The 17,468-nt window shown below is 46.9% G+C and overlaps 1 protein-coding gene across 1 annotated transcript; it reads left to right on the forward strand.

Annotated features, from left to right (window-relative positions):
* Nucleotides 1-503: 503 nt before the first annotated feature.
* On the forward strand, nt 504-6,268 carry FOXA2 (forkhead box A2). Its single transcript, XM_085612389.1, has 2 exons — nt 504-823; nt 4,577-6,268. The coding sequence occupies exons 1-2, from the start codon at nt 737-739 to the stop codon at nt 5,807-5,809; spliced, it is 1,320 nt and encodes a 439-aa protein (XP_085468515.1). The 5' UTR covers nt 504-736; the 3' UTR covers nt 5,810-6,268.
* Nucleotides 6,269-17,468: the final 11,200 nt, after the last annotated feature.

The raw sequence follows: 17,468 nt of genomic DNA on the forward strand, positions 1-17,468 counted from the left end.
GATGTTGCTATTCTGACAGTGTTGTCACATATAAGTGTGGAATACCTGCTCTCCTCTGCAGGGTTGTGATCCATTTACCGGCGTTTTTGCAGCACTTGGGCTAAAGAACTACTCAACTGTACTTTCTTCCTGAAACCCTAAACAGTTTTGAGGCCCGTTAAAACGAAGGAAACGACCTTTTCCATTCTCTTCCCCCTCTAAAGTCACCGCACACAGCGCACCCCCGCCCTCGCACACTTAGGGCCACCAGATAACACGAAATCAGGCAATAGGCCAGGCCCGGCCCCTCCCCTCCCAGTCCGAACAATGGGGTCGGCGCTGAGTGGGCGCCCGGCGCGGCCCCTCTGCGGAGCGAGGCAGGTGTACAATGGGGGCTGCCGGGACGGCCAGTCTCGCGCCTAGGTGTGAGCTGATTATTCAAATGCGCGGCCCAGCGCGCTCGGGGGATTGGCCTGGGCTCCTCGCGCTCGCTGCATATAATCGGACGTCGCCGACGTCACGGCAGCACTTGTTATCGCTGCGCCCTCCCCTCGCCAGCAGCGGCGGCAGCAGCGGGCTGTGTGCACAGCAGCCGGCGCCCGGGGGCAGCAGCACTAGCAGCAGCAGCAGCAGCTTCCTGGCCGCCCCGAGAGGGAGGGAGGGAGCCGGGCAGAGGGAGGGAGAGTTCACTCCTCTTTTTTTTGGCGTCCTCTCGCTCCTGCCTGGCTTTGCGGTGGCTGTTAAATTTTAAACTGCCATGCACTCGGCTCCCAGTATGCTAGGAGCCGTGAAGATGGAAGGACACGATCACAACGACTGGAGCAGCTACTATGCCGAACCCGAGGTGAGGGGGGACCCCGATCTTGGTTCTTTTTTTGTGTGGGCCTGCGTGTGGGATCGCGGAGTGTGTGGATCTGGGCTCGCCTTCCGCTCTCCCTACCGGCTCCTAAAACAGGTCTCGCTTTATACCACCCCGTGTTAGCTTTGAGATAATATTAACTTTGCGATCAAATATTGACTTGTAGGAACTCCAAATCCTCGCCTCGATGACTGAGGCTCTCTCTCACACACACACACCGCTGTCTCAACAAAGTTGTGTGTTTTAGCATCGGGCTGAGGGTGCCTCTCTCGCCATCCGTGGATAGAAGGGAGGAGGGGGGCTAATATTTTATACACACACGTGCACTTTTATTTGTGAAAGATGACTTTTGTTTACAGATCTGGCCCGGGGCGGGCGCAGGGAGGGGTTCCCTTTCCTCTGCCCCCCGGCGTGGAGAGGGAAGGTGCTTTCCTGTCAGTAGACTTTCTTTCCGGGTAGTTCTCGCTCCAAACTCCTGTGGCACTTTTTTCTTTTTTTCTTCACTTTTTGTGGACCTGCCCAGCTTACAGGTCAGGGTACTGTTTTTCGGCTCCAGGCCAATATACAGTTTGAGAGCCGATTTTTATTTTTTTATTTTGATTTCTCACGTTATTAAAATGGGAGGGTATGTCTATGACTCAAGTGTACACAAAAATCAATAGTGGACGGACACAAGCCGGCGCTGCCACCCAGAGCAAGGGGGCAGGGGGCGACTTCCACAGGCTCTGTTGGACTTTTATGAGTTTTTTTTCATTTTTTTCCCTTTCAATATTGGAAACTTAGACCGAAAATAAATACAAACCGTACACTTTCCCTTAATTACTGGTTTTGAAACTCCACTGCCGCGGTGAAGTGCAGAAGAAATTAACCTAAACCATTGAACTTTCAGAATTCTCTGAAGACATTTTGGCCCACCAAACGAGGTCTCTTGAGGCGCGCCCCGAGTGCGTTACTCATGTCAGGGACCCTGGTGTTTGATGCCAGAACCCTGCCATCCCCCTTTATGCCATTAAGCATGCATGTCGTACCCGCATCCGTAATAGCAGTACCGATTTATTTGGTAATAACAGAATCCATACCCGATGTCGTGCCACTCTTGCCAACACTCAGTTCACCCTTAATGCCAACGAAGATTCTCAGTGTGACAGTACCCCGTGCCCTCTGTTTGTGTCTATTTGACTCGTGCCAGCATGATAATGCAGGAAGTTATGAGCACAGTGCCAACTCGCTGGGCACACTTAAACCCAGTATCTATGTATTTGTTGTAAAATGTTTTTCATGTATTTTTTCTATTTTTTAATTCTTGATTTAAACGTCTATGTACAGTCAAATCAGTGCCTATCATATCACATCTACGGAGTACCTAGCCATTTAATACCAGTGCCGTTACATTTGCCAAAGCTGCCATTATAAAGAACAGATAATCAGAACGCATAGTGCAGGAGCGAGTTATGATAACTTTGAGTAGAGCGCAAATTAACCCTCACTGGTGACAATCATTGAAACAGGGCCCACATTCATACGTTCTTGCAGCCCCCTCTGTGTCCACCTCGAGCCGTGGGCAACCCGCCGCCACCCCTCCAGCCGATACCATGCCACCACCCTGGCCCTCATATACTTCCGCGTGTAAGTACCAGCAATCTCTTTGGCACCACCACCCATGTACCAGGTGGCAGCGCCGTTACTGCCAGTTACCCACTTCGCCTTTGCCAACATTATTAATGCTAGTGCCCATGTACCGGTGGCAGCGCCGGTACTACCAGTACCCACTTGCTCTTTGCCATCCTAATTAACGCTAGTTCCCATGCACCTGGTGACAGTACCTTTTTCATTGACCTTAAAGCCGATACACACATACTCAACGTCATTACCCCAAATGTATGCTCTTGGTGCCAGGACGCGTCATGCCAGTAGTACCCGTACCCCTTGTGTGAGTCCCTTGTGCCAGGACCTTTGCTTGTAGTGCCCATGTCCCCCGTGCCATCAGTCTTACTGCCCGTCTTGTAAACTGAAAGTACGACAAGAAATGTAATGAACAATCAAAGGTATGTTTCCAGGCCCCTAATGCCAGTGCCCGTGCACCCTGTGCAAATTCCATTAATGCCCGTACTTTATTCCAGGACCCCCAAGTGCCACTGCCCGTGTGCTTTTTCAGTGCCCTCATTGCCACTACCTTATGCCAGCACCCTAATGCGACTATCCTTGTACCATGTGCAGCTATTGTTAGTGCCAGGGCGTGTGCCACGACCCCAGTGTCAGTACCCGCGAACCCCGTGCAATTACCCACAATGCCAGTACCTGCAAAATAAAAATAATGAATATAATACATTATTAAGAATATCTTGTGCCAGGACCCATAATGCCAGTACCGTGTTCATTGAGCAGTCATCCATAATGCAAGTTGTGTGTGCCAGGACCTTCGATGTCATTGGCCGTGTACCTTGATCAGTTACCCTCTGTGCCTGTACCTTGCACCATGTACCGTAATGTGACTATCTCTCTACCATGTGAGGTTTAGTAAACTATAATATATCTTATGCCAGGATCTTTAACGTCAGTACCCGCGTTCCTTGTGCAGTTACACTTAATGTCAGTACCTTGCAAAATAAAATCAATTAAAATAAAATGGATTATATTATTTCTTACGTCAGGGGCTTTTATCTTGTATAATATAACAATGATAAAAATATAATAAATGATATTATTTCTATGCCAGGACCTTTAACCTAAGTAGCCGCGTACCTTGTGCAGTTAGACTTAATATCAGTACTTTGTAATCAAAAAAGAATTAAAATATAATAGATAATAAAATATCTAATGTCTGCGCCTTTAATGTCAGCACCGGGGTACCCTGTCTGGTTACTTAATGCAGTACCTTGTAATATGAAAATAATAAAAAATAAAATAAATAATACAGTGTCTTATATTGGGGCCTTTAATATCAGTACCCATGTACCTTGTGCAGCTAATTAATGTCCTTACCTTTTAATATAAAAATAATTAAAATATAATAAATAAAATATCTTGCGACAGGACCTGTAATGTCAGCCCAAGTGTGCAGTTACTCTTAATGTCTGTACCTTGCCCAGGTGCCCTGATATCATTAACCGTGTACCTTGTACAGTTACTTAATGTCGTACCTTGCCATATAAAAATAATTAAAATATAATGATTTATAAAATATATTTCATGCAAGGAGTTTTCATGTCAGTACTGTCATTGCTTGTGGAATCACAGTTAATGTCGGTACCTTGGTCAAGGACCCCTATGTCATTAACCGTGCACCTTGCGCAATTAATTAATGTCAGTTCCTTGTACTATAAAAAGAATCAAAATATAATAAAATATCTTCTGTCAGGATCTTTAAAGTCAGTAACCGTGTGCCTTGAGCAATTTTCATGTCAGTACCTTGTAATATAAAAATATATATATATAATAAATATAAAAAGATGTAGTTCCAGGCCCTTACATGTCAGCAGCCATGCACCCTTTGCAGGTGCCCTGAATGTCAGCAGCCTGTGTATGACCCTGCTGCCAGGACCCATGTACTTTGTGCCAGCACCCGTGAGGCCAGTGATGATGACATACACACACACGCACACACAACACACACACACAACACTCACACACACACACTCTCACACTCACACACACACTTTGTGACTGCCGAATACAGCCTATGTTGTGTCCTCACCGCCACAGACCTCCTTCTAACCACCTGCCCTCTCTTCCTTGCAGACCTACTCCTCCGTGGGCAACATGAACGCCGGCCTGAGCATGAACAGCATGAACACCTACATGAGCATGTCCGCCATGAGCTCGAGCGCCAACATGTCCGCCGCCCCCATGAACATGTCCTACGTCAACACGGCCATGAGCCCCTCGCTGGCCGGCATGTCCCCGGGCACCATGGCCAGCATGGGCGCCGGCATGGGCAGCCACCTGAGCCCCAGCCTGAGCCCCATGAGCGCCCAGGCGCCCCCCATGAACGGCCTGGGGCCCTACCCCAACATGAACTCCATGAGCCCGCTGTACGGCCAGTCGGCCATCAACCGCTCCCGGGACCCCAAGACCTACCGGCGCAGCTACACGCACGCCAAGCCGCCCTACTCGTACATCTCGCTCATCACCATGGCCATCCAGCAGTCGCCCAACAAGATGCTGACGCTGAGCGAGATCTACCAGTGGATCATGGACCTCTTCCCCTTCTACCGGCAGAACCAGCAGCGCTGGCAGAACTCCATCCGCCACTCGCTCTCCTTCAACGACTGCTTCCTCAAGGTGCCCCGCTCCCCCGACAAGCCGGGCAAGGGCTCCTTCTGGACGCTGCACCCGGACTCGGGCAACATGTTCGAGAACGGCTGCTACCTGCGGCGGCAGAAGCGCTTCAAGTGCGACCGGCAGCACCAGGGCATGGCCAAGGAGGGCAGCGCCAAGAAGGAAGGCCTGGGCGCTGGGGCCAGCACCGCCGGCAGCGGCTCGGAGAGCAACGCGGGCAACGAGTCGCCGCACTCCAGCGCCTCGCCCTGCCTGGAGCAGAAGCGCTCGCTGGCGGACCTGAAGGGCGGCCCGCCGGGCCTGAGCCCCGAGCACGGCGCCTCCCCGGGCGCACAGGCGCAGCAACAGCACTTGCTCTCGCACCACCCGGGCCTGTCGCACGAGGCTCAGGCGCACCTCAAGGCCGAGCACCACTACTCCTTCAACCACCCCTTCTCCATCAACAACCTCATGTCCTCGGAGCAGCAGCACCACCACCACCACCACGCGCATCACGCGCACCACGCGCACCACAAAATGGACCTGAAAGCCTACGAGCAGGTGATGCACTATTCGGGCTACGGCTCGCCCATGGCCGGGGGGCTGCCCATGGGCGCAGTAACGAACAAAAGCGGCCTGGACCCCTCCTCCCTGGCAGGCGACCCTTCCTATTACCAAGGTGTTTATTCCAGGCCCATCATGAACTCTTCCTAAACCTTCCAGGGTCCGCGAACAATTTTTGCAATTCCTGTACATATTTCTAAAAACTCTAGTCTTGTGTTTTATCCGGACCCCACCTCAGAAGCCGTCCGGCCCTTTTTAATAGATGTCAAGCTCATTATGCTATGTTTTCACTTGTTATACTTTTATTTTGTTTTTGTTGCAGGGAGTATATTTTTGTGAAAGTACCGAACAGCCATTATCTGTGTGAAACCTGTAGTTTCTACCAAGGACCAAAATCGTGAAATATTCTTGTTGTAAAAAGTCGGAAATTATATTTGTTGTAATAATTGACCATTTTTGATGTGACGAGAGAGTAAAACATGCCTGGAACTCATTAATTTATGGTTTCTCTATGCTTAATTTATGGACTATGAGATGTATGCTCTGATAGCCGAAGGGCAGATTTCCACAATCTCTATTAAAGTGTTTTTGGCACATTCTGCTCCTGAATCTAGCTTCTCTGTATTTCCATTCTCCCAGTAGCGAGGAGGCGGATTAAGGCGCTCCAGTGTCGCTGCTTCTCTCCACAGACAGGTACAAATAACAAGGGCTCCATAAAAGCGCTTTGACATCTCGCCTGTAATTAACCGTAATAAGGGGATTTAGGCAATCCTATTACGGGTAATGCGCGTTTCCCACGTTGTAATTCCCGCCCCGTTGTCCTGCGAAGACAGTTGGAAAGAATGTTTCATCTTTCATGGGGTTTGTGGCTTCGGTGCGCTTTCTTTCCAAATGATGCTTAAGTAATCCTGTAAAGTCATAGCCGGGGGAGGGGAGCAGAAGAGGGGACCTACCTCAGCCACAGGCTCAGGGACACGGCTCTGTTTCTGGTTGTTGACACTTCGGGACATTTTATTTCCAAAAGATGCTTCACTCCATAGAGCCACCGGCGCGGGGGCGGAAAGGACATGCCACAGGCGAATAGGCCACAGTAGACCTTTCACAGACAGAAGGGATAAAGGTGCCCTGCCACAGGGGCATGAGTTAAAGGTGCCCTGCCACAGGGGCATGGGTTAAAGGTGTCCTGTCACAGGGGCATGAGTTAAAGGTGTCCTGCCACAGGCGCAAGGGTTAGAGGTGTGCTGCCACAGGCTCAAACGTTAGAGGTGTCCCGTCACAGGCACAAGGGTCAGAGGTGTCCTGCCACAGGCACAAAGGTTTGAGGTGTCCTGCCACTGGCGCAAGGGTTAGAAGTGTCCTGCCACAGGCTGCAAGGGTTTGTGTTCTGCCACATGCGCAAAGGTTAGAGGTGTCCTGTCACAGGAGCAAGGGTCAGAGGTGTCTCTGCCACAGGCACAAGGGTTAGAGGTGACCTGTCACACACGCAAGGGTTAGAGGCGTCCTGCCACAGGTGTAAAGGTTAGAGGTGACCTGTACAGGCGCAAGGGTTAGAGGCGTCCTGCCACAGGTGTAAAGGTTAGAGGTGACCTGTCACAGGCGCAAGGGCTAGAGTGTCCTGCCACCAGCGCAAGGGTTTAATCCTGCTACAGGCGCAGGGGCTAGAGTGTCCTGCCACAGGCGCAAGGGTTAAAGGTATTCTGCTGCAGCGGCTAAAGGTGTCCTGCCACAGGCACAGGGCTAGGGGTGTCCTGTCACCGTCTGCAAGGGTTAGAGGTGTCCTGCCACAGGAGCAAGGGTTACATTTATCCTGCCACCGACGCAGGGGCTAGGGGTGGCCCGCTCCAAGCGCAGACACCTCAGAGAGCCTGTGAAACACACGGCCCTACACCGAGCCCAGAAAGCTGCTTTTGAGGCGCGGTGTGTCCTTCCCGCCCACGCGCGGCACCAGGTCGTTTCTTCAATGTCTTATTTCAGCCTTTTATTGCGCGTGTCGAGGTGTGTTAGTGGGGGGTGGAGGGGAGACCCGTACACCATTTACCACGCAGTGCATTCCGAGTGCAGGTGGCGCTCAGGACAATCATTACTCGCACCCAGGAGAGAGCCAAATAAAACCGGAATCCCCGACTTTCACATCGGCCATAAAAGACACATTTCTTCCTTACGCTGATATATGATACCACGGGCTTTCCGCAAAGGCTGTCTACGTAGGATGTTTTACATGCAAATATTTACCACGGCCATTTATGTCACAAAAGTCAGTCAGTTGGCACCCCATAAAAGACGCTGTTCAATGTTTACATTCACCTGTACAACATAAGTAATTCAAATTCACACATGCAGACAGATACACGTAACCTGCTCGACCTGCGTGTACACGGACACGCATTTATATAGTGCATTAATACATACGTGGTTATATATATATATATATATATATATATATATATATATATATATATATATATATATATATATATATATACGTTGTAGTGTATAATAGCGGACGACGATATAATAAACTGTGCCCTAGGTCGAAAATATATAGCAGCATGTTTACCTATAAGTATGTATATGTTTATATTCTCTTTAAATATGTACATACCAAGGTATTTTTATATCTGTGTCTTCATGTCTATATGAACACGCAAGCACACTCCCGCAAGCGCGCACACGTGCACGGAGTTCCGGAAAAGTGTAATACTTTGAAGATTAGCAAATTATCGCATTGTCTGAGTTTCATGCTGCTCTCAACTAACCGTGCCTAGCCCCCAGGCCCCCTCCCCAAGGAACAGGTAGCGTTTCACATGCAAATGAGACACACGCAGAATTCCTGGTTACTGGATGGATGGTACTGAAATCTAACTTTTGGATCTAGTGTTTGAAACTCTGAATACGTGTACAGTTTGTCTTTACGACCATCATTTTTGAGTTTAAGTGTTTACACTAAAAAAGTGAAACAGCTGTTTTAAAAAAATTAAAATGTACATTTTGCATATTAATATACACGGATGTAAAGATGGGTTTCCTTGGTCATTTGAAAACAAAAGGTACATCCTTCAGTATATATATATATATATATATATATATATATATATATATATATATATATATATATATATATATATATATATATACACACACACATAAACATACTCCCATGTAGAATATTTATAAGACAGTCTTAATTTCCAAGAACGCCATGACCTCAAATGTTGCAATCATCTATTTATACTATCTGCAATGCATATATTTTTGTAAGGAGCAAACCAGCCTAACTTTCGCCTCTTACACGCACACACGCACGCATGCACGCACGGACGCAAACACACGTGTGAGAGCGTGGGCGACCTTACATACACGCGCACATATACACACGTCGGAAAGCAAGTTAACCCCGAGAAGGCATTATTGGTCTACAGTGTACATTCAATCCAGAGTTATGTCGCTTTACAAACAGTGCATTGTTAATGCGGTATTTTAAAATTGCACACTGCACCATGTATATTATATATTATACTATACTAATATAGAGACACGGTATATTATACCATAGCACAAAAAGCACACTCCAGCGAGAATATTATTTAATTTGCTAATATATGTGTGCATACACACACACACACACACACACACACATATATATATATATGTATTATAGCACAGAATAACACACTCTAGAATGTATATTCCATGCTGATAAATATACTATATATTATACTATTGCACCGAATAGCACACTCCAGCATATACATTATGCATTATACTATTATGTATACTATATCTTATACTACTTTTCTGGTCTTACTGTTCTTTGAATTCTATAAATCACACGAGTGATGTATTACCAGTGGATAGTGGACTATAACAGCATTCATACCGGTGAGACATGGGGTGTGACACATACGGCCACAGATATAAACAGAGTATGCACCAGTACGTGTGCTCCTCCGCACACTCGCGTTCTCACACCTTCTCGGGCCCATGGAGCCTCCGGGAGCCATTGTGAGACTTTTAATGAAGTTGTTGTTTTGCAGAACACAGCATGGGTGTTCCTTCCCACATAATAGACTCGCGCAGACAATGCGCGAGCCTTGTAAACACGAGGGCCTGACAGCTCCCAGCCCCTGCGCCTCAGGAGGTCTCAGACCCTGAGAGGGTCGCCTCCATCACTGCACCCCGGTCCGCGTGCCCCTCGCGTCCAAGGGGGTGCTGTCCCTCACACATAGAGGGAAGGGCCCAGTCTGGCCTGGGCCCGGTCCAACAACGCGCCCTGGACACACACGATGCGTGCTGCGTGAAACGCGCGCTCATTACCACATAAAGGACCCCCGTGTGGAGGGCGGCGGGGGCTGACTCGGGCACAATGCCCTGGCACAGCAGTGCCCTAACCTGCTCCGGTCCCTAACAGGGGCCCATTGTGCCCGAACATGGTTAAACTACTCACCAGCACTGCCCCCTCCCCTCTCTGCTGATAAGGAGCAGCCCCCGCATGAGGGGCGGAGGGCACGGCTGTCTGCCAGGAGCCCCTCCTCCCCCCACTTTAACTCACATCTGGCCCCCTCCCTGGAAATTACAGTTAGATCACGCTTAGAGGCTGATTCACAGAGCGTTTCTGTAATTGTGACTTGGTACAGACGTAAGTGTGACCCCCCCTTGAAGTTTCAGGAGTCAGACACATTTCCAACGCAAAAAAAAAGCTCCGTGAAGCGGGTCAATCTTGAGAGGGCCGCGAATATAGCCCATTGCACATTTAAATATCAATCCCATCACAATGGCGAGTCCCAGACGGGCCAAAACTTGTCTGTGAATGGTGGGCATCTGTGGAAAAGACGCACCTTTGCAGTGTATTCAAAATATCACACTCGCTAGGGAAACTGTGGGAACACCGTGGCCTCAGCCAGGCCTCAGCCAGGCCTGTTCCGACATCGCAAGCCTAACCAGGCATTTGCCTTGACCACGCTATATTTATGAGCCAACGCGTGGAATAGCTGGAGGTGTGAGTGACCTAAAAGTGGTGCACATTTGAATATTCACAGTTTATTCACGAGCTTGGCGTGGGGTGGTGTGCCCCTGAAATGGGCAGGCCAGTGTGCATTGTTTATTGTGTACAGAGCCCTGGGAAATGCTTTTCAGCAGCACGTCCAGTGAACCCAAATAGGGCAATCACCGGCTCTGGTTGTTACATGACTTTGAGAATTCATTGCGCATGGGCCCGTAGTCAGTGTGACATGAGCTTTCTTGCTTTTAGTACCGACTTCCGATCTTATAACGCGCAGTCTTTATTTCAGTTTACCTTTACTATATAATACCTTAAATTTTATAATTCGAAATTCCAGTGCAAGACTGAAGAAGTCAATGTAACAGGAAACGCTTTCTCTATAATGTGTATTATTCGTTTTTCGTCGCTCTGAGTTGTAAATGCTGGAGAGGTAAGACTTTCCCATGTCATTGTTAATTCAAAAGTTCGCCGTGCTCTGACAGGGGTGCGAAACCCCTCAGTAAACCTCTGCTCGGAGAGCAGGCAGCGTAAGTTTCACGGGCAGTAGAGAACTCCATCTGAAATTTCTAACGTCTTTTCCCTCGTTTTATTACGAACAGTTCAAATCGTGATTATTTTGCCATTGTACATTTCCCGCTCCGCTATTGTTAAAATGAACAAGACGCATCAAATCGGTGACCAACAAATAATAGAACGAAACTAGTCGGTGATTGTTGAAAGACTTTGAGGGCTACCTGGCGGGTGCTACATTAAGGGGGGATTCCCGAACGCCAGCTGGGGTCTGTGCGGAGCAGAACGAGTCACAGTTGTGCACATTTCTCACATCAGAAGGACAGACCTCCCCCACCAGCGCCACCGCCTCGTGTAGCTCCTAAGTGCCCCTTCTCGCCGGCTTCAGCGAGCATGATCTGTGAACAAACACGAGCCTGTAAACAAACACAAAACACACGATCCAAATTCCAGGAGGGTAAACTTTCAACACCACGTCACCCTCAGCAAACTGACACAGATATTATATTACTTTCTCCTCTGCCCACCCCAGGCATTATGCTTAACTGCATTTTGTAAGGCTGGTCGATATCTTCGGGAAATATTCATTTTTTTCTGTGTAGACGGAGTGCTAGTGAAATCTTTACTTTGTGCTAAAGTCAACAGCGGCCGAGCCCGGGCTCAGATAAATACAGCGGAGCCTCCTGCTCCGGGCTTCTCGGCCGGGCTGTCACCGCCTTCGGAGGGCTGTGCAGGTAGGGCCGCTCCGAGCATCCGTAGTCTGAGGCTACCGATCGTTTATTGCGCGCCCCCCGCAAACGGCGCTATGCGTAATGACAGGCGCTACTCACTACCGGCTGGGGAACGATGACGCATAATTGTACGGGGCACTAAAGGATAAATAGAGTAACCGGGTTTCGAAGTTGGCGTACCCGTTTACGCGCAATTCTGGGCGGTTTTGCGTAAATAGCCTATTGGGTTAAAGAATCCTTGTTTTGAGCCATAGATGTAAACGGGCGGTTTCAAAGTAGACTCTGTCTTGACTCACCCTCTTATTTTTTAAATGAACATCTTTGAGCCAGTAGTGCCGGCTAGTCTAGGGCGGAATAGATATTATTTTTATTATTATATGATAATAAACGATAATAATATTGATGGAATTGTTAAGGGTGCAATTATTTTTCATTACATAATACTTCCAATAACCATATTGTTAGCATCAGTATGGTCATGGTTACTATTTTTATTACCTTGACTCATAACGACACACAGCTGCGAAGCTCGTCGTCCGATTGCTACAACCTGCAGGGGTACCCCTACATTCTAGGGCACCGTACTGGCCTCTCAGGGGTGACGGAGCTGTGGAAACAGCATTGCGCTCCTGAGTCCGACCAGCGCTTCTGGAACATTCCATTTCCATCCGAGGCACGTGTCTTGCCGCAATGTTGATAAGGGAGGGATGTAAATGGCGCAGTACACTCTGGTACGGGTTTGCAAGAAAGGGAAAGATGAACGATTGCGCTGGAAGACTAAATACATTTTCCATTTGATGTACTCTGTCAAATATGTATATATCTATAGGAATATATAATTTGTGTATGTGCATGCAATGTATTTTTGCTGTTTTATATAGCACGAAGGTACTGGAGCACTTTACATGAGCACCAGTTACATTACACAAGGACACATTCATTGTTTTTTTGTAAGGCACAGGGAGATGAAGTGATTTGCCCAGAATCAAAAGCTTTTGAGAGACGCTGAGACTCGAACCTGGTTACCCAGCTCCAAAGTTTGCAACTCTGAACTTTAGGCAACATATTTTTGTATCACTTGAACAGATGCGCATGCTCACACATGCACTAAACTATCCCTCCCTCTGGCACACGCATGCACGCAAACACACAACAGACACACCCACCCACACGTACGTATTTTAGAAGGACAATCAGTGGGATTGAATTTGACCCACCAAAGGTAAACCTATCAAATAAAAGCCAAACACACGGAGCTGTAATGCGAGCCTTGGAGCAGCGAGGCGCTAGGGGCCCTGTGACGCACAGCCAGCTCGCGCTGCCCAGAGCAGACTGTCCTGTCTGATGGCGATGACCAGAACCTGTTTGCAGGCCAGAGTCTGTGTTCCAGGTGTGGCTAAACCAAGAATCAGTGTCATGACTATATTAAATCAGCGTAATGCTTGGCCATCCATCCACCGCGCAGATGAGCACAGTCGTACACACTGACATCTACACACAGTCACCCACCAATGCATAAACACATGCATAAAGACACACAAACACACAGCTAAGTACACACATACGCACACGGATGCACATATTCTCCTGCCCACACGCAAAGACACACACACTCTTACAGACACATGCCTACGCAGACACACAAAATGTTACATACATATTCCTGCTTACCTGCCAACCTGCACCATTTTTCCATGCAGTTTTTGGTTGATCTGGTCTACCTTCATATATAGATTGGCTACAGGACAGTGTGACAAATCTTTTTAAAAAATATTTCGCACTGTAACACATATCTATGTGTTTAAACTTCTATTTTACCGGCCTGCCCTATACCTACAAATATATGCCTGGTTGTGGCTATTGCACGCACTATAGTGGTGTAGAAACCCATGTTTCACATAGACTCGTAAAATATGATCAACATTTCGTGGGCCCCAGTAAAATGTGGGTTTCAGCATCACAAGGACGGACTCAAGCTATGTTGAACAGATTGTTCTTGTCCCCAGTATACTCAATATTCCATTTGCGAAAGGTAAACAAAACATAGACATTCTAATTCCGAGCAGGGCCCATTGTTAGCTCTACTTCGCAGGTAACAGCTTAAAAAATCTTTCCCTTCCATATGCAGAATATATGTTTTAAAAATATATAAAATAGAGCAATGCGTGTTTTTTAAACAAATTCTACACTCTTTAACTACATGATTATTTGTCTGGTGTTATCTACAGACAATCAAAAAGTATGGTTTAGTATTTTAGTTCCTGCTTACAAAAAAAAAAAATATTTCCCTGTTTGAAACAACACCTTTTCAAGCTAACTGCTCCAAAACAAGAATGTCAGATAAAATAAATGCGTAACATCTGTAATATCAACCCGTATTGCTAGCCCCAAGTTTGTGTGAGTGTTCAAACCACTTGTCCTTCAGCCCCTGCATATGTCAGTACGTATAATATCTCTCCCTCACACATATATATGTACACAGAAACACACCACACACACACCAAGAGGGGCAGACGTATGTATCGCTCTTTGCATTTGCAGGTATCCAAAAGTAAGCTGTTTTTGTATACATTTATATCTAGTTTACTTCAATTATGCTATTTATACTAAGCACTCACCAAATAAGGTTATGTGCCCGTGCCATTATATAGTACTTTTTTGCTATACATATATATATATAGTTGAATATATTTTTGATGTATATAAATACACCTCTCTCTCCTATATGTATATATACACACACACACACACACATATAAAATATTTCAATTACAAGGGCCGCATTAACTGTCCATGCGCTCCCATTAATGCCCTTGGAAGGCCAGTCCTCCTGGCTCAGCCTGTCAGCCTCGCCTGACGCCTGATGAGCTCTGTTTTTCCAGGACACGGCGGAATCTGCGCAGCGCACACAGAAAGGCTAATCGTTTTTAAATAATTAATACCCTTCCATTCCGCTAGTAATGCGGCTCCTCGGATTTGTTCAATTACTTGTGCCTAAATGAGTGTCTGCCCACGTCCTCCATCCGGGAGCCCTCGATGGGGGAGTCACCTCGCCGAGCCCACTCCAGCGCTGAATGAGATGCGTGGCCTTTGCTGTCCGGGTTCAGAGGCGCCGCTTCCTGAGCGGAGGCGCACTTCCCCAGGCCCGCTCCCCGCATCTAATCTTGAAAAAGACCAATTTACACGCCTGATCTATATCGTTTTAATTATCTCCCCCTTCACAATAAAACGCCTGACATCTACGGAAGACGATCGTGCAGTGAGCGCAGCTCTAAGGCCAATACAAGGTGTCTCACGGTCTGCAATTTTTATTATGCTAAATAGTGCCCCTATATGGTATGAATGAGTTAAAGAAATACAGGGTTGGGTTCACACCGGGATCATTCTCATCGTTTTTTATTTCATATACTCCACAACAGGCAGGGTGTCAAAGTGAGAGGTAACGATGGAAGGCTATTTTTGGAAAAGCTTTTTGTCGATAACATAAAAATAAAGAAAACACTACGGGGCTAATTTATAAGCCCCTTGCGCCACCGGTGCCTCACATTTAAAATGGGAATAAGTGACCCAAAGATGGCGCAAGGGGCTTGTAAATAAGCTCCTTCATATTTAGACTCGACAACAAAGTCTACGTCAATCCGAACATAGCTGACTTGGTCACGCTTAGGAAGAAACACGAGCGTCCAATAGCGGGCCGCCTTCTAGTGCCCACTTCCGGCTAATGACAGTATTTGAGTGAAGAGTATCCCCTGGCCACGCCCCCGCGTGCAACGGGGCAGTTGGCTTCACCCCTGTATGGAACTGCAAACCGGGCATCGTCGGGGTCACCCCGATAACAACAAAGTCGAGACGGCACCCCGACTACTCCCCAAAATCTGACTGACTCCCCCACAAACAGGCCACCGACGTCAGTACAGAACGAGACGCCTCTCGCTTAGCGCTCTGGTTACGTCACACGTAAAAGCCGCGCAATCGTTATGGCAACAGGACCAGCAAAATAGTGCAGCTTGTTGAGTTCCCCTTCACACTTCAGAAGTTAATTTAATTACTTTATTTTCAGTTCGCAGTCTATTATATTTCAGAACACAGGATTAGACGCCTCCTTTCCCACTTTTCTTTTTAGGGTAGAACATGGGCGACCCCTTTTGACTATATCCACCTTCATCACTTCTTGCCTGGTAGTAAGTAGCACGGGACCTTTACATTTGTACTTGTATCAATGTATAGCTAACTAGTAAGATAGGTACACGCATTGGGGTTTGGTCAGGCTGTGGGGCAAGGGACACAGCTCTCAATTACACCTGCTGACACCACTGTTCTCACATAATTTGTATCTTTCAGTAAATAAGTTGTGAACCACATTTATTTTCACAGCCATAGGCATATACATAGAACATAACATACATGTAATACATGCTCGAAATAGCAAGTGTTTTTTAGTAACATTATTTTCATTGGGGGATATCTATCTATTACTACAATGCAACAGTCAAGTTCCAGTTTATCCCACCACATTACCGCAAAACTGATACGAGAAAAACACTGCACACTGTTTCACAGATTGCATGTAAATATTGCAAGCCACATAGCCTCTTTAATGTGGTTTTGCCTTGCTGTATACATTTAACCCATTGCTCTCTGGTTTTGTTTATATATGTTTGTAAAAAGACATACACATGAAAAATGCCAAGACATAAGTCATACATCCGGTTGCCTATGTCTGATATTTATTTACCATAGGAACTTTGAAATAAGGGTTTAATCGTCATAACGATAGCCCTCAGACCATTTTGCAGAGCTTTACTATTGCCAGTGTTACTAGAATTGTGTGACAAGCTTACATTAAATTATGCGGCACGTTTGTCTAAATTATGAAGAGACAAATTCAAATTATACAGCACATTCTTTGGCAGTATTATTTTCTTCCCTTTTACAGAGAAACTATTTTTGATCAGTCTGCAAATTATATGGCAACTTGTGTTGCAAATGCTGCAAAACCAGAATTATGCAAAAAAAACACCGTAGGCAAAGAATTGCGCAAATCATCTTGGCCGCATCATTATCCTTTCTTTACTTATGAAAGGTAAGCAAAACCTAAACATTTCAATTCGAATGATTTTGGAGGAAACAGATTTTCAAGCGAAATGCCCCCAAAATAAATAGGTAATTTAAAATATATATACCAGGTGATGTGCAATATGGTCCTATATTGCCATCGAAGACTGGTGATTTATGATGTTACCAGAACCCCTCCAAGGCGATGCTGGATCATATTACACAGTCCCTCATTTTTCCTCATGTATTCTCTCTCTCCCACAATGTGGAATGGAAAGGTGAGCTAAGAGCTTATATGAAGAGTGCTTCTTAAAGATTCTCCATTAGGTAAACTTAGGCTAGGCTGCTCAGAATGGGGGCCCAAGAGATGGACTATGCCAGACCAAGTAATCTGCACAGGCCTCTCCAGAAGCAATGGGGTAAGGCAACATAATACAACCCCCCCCCCCCCCCACCCCCACCCCCCAGAATGTGGTTAGGGGTCCCTTAATACCCCGTATCTCACAGATATTAA

Source organism: Triturus cristatus, chromosome 6 (assembly GCF_964204655.1).
Source record: "Triturus cristatus chromosome 6, aTriCri1.1, whole genome shotgun sequence".
NCBI lineage: Eukaryota > Metazoa > Chordata > Amphibia > Caudata > Salamandridae > Triturus > Triturus cristatus.

Bases quoted from the DNA above. Each gene is read 5' to 3' on its own strand.
- FOXA2 (XM_085612389.1), top strand. From the start codon at position 737: ATGCACTCGGCTCCCAGTATGCTAGGAGCCGTGAAGATGGAAGGACAC. The intron at 824-4,576 runs GTGAGGGGGGAC...TCTTCCTTGCAG, and splicing joins GCTACTATGCCGAACCCGAG to ACCTACTCCTCCGTGGGCAA.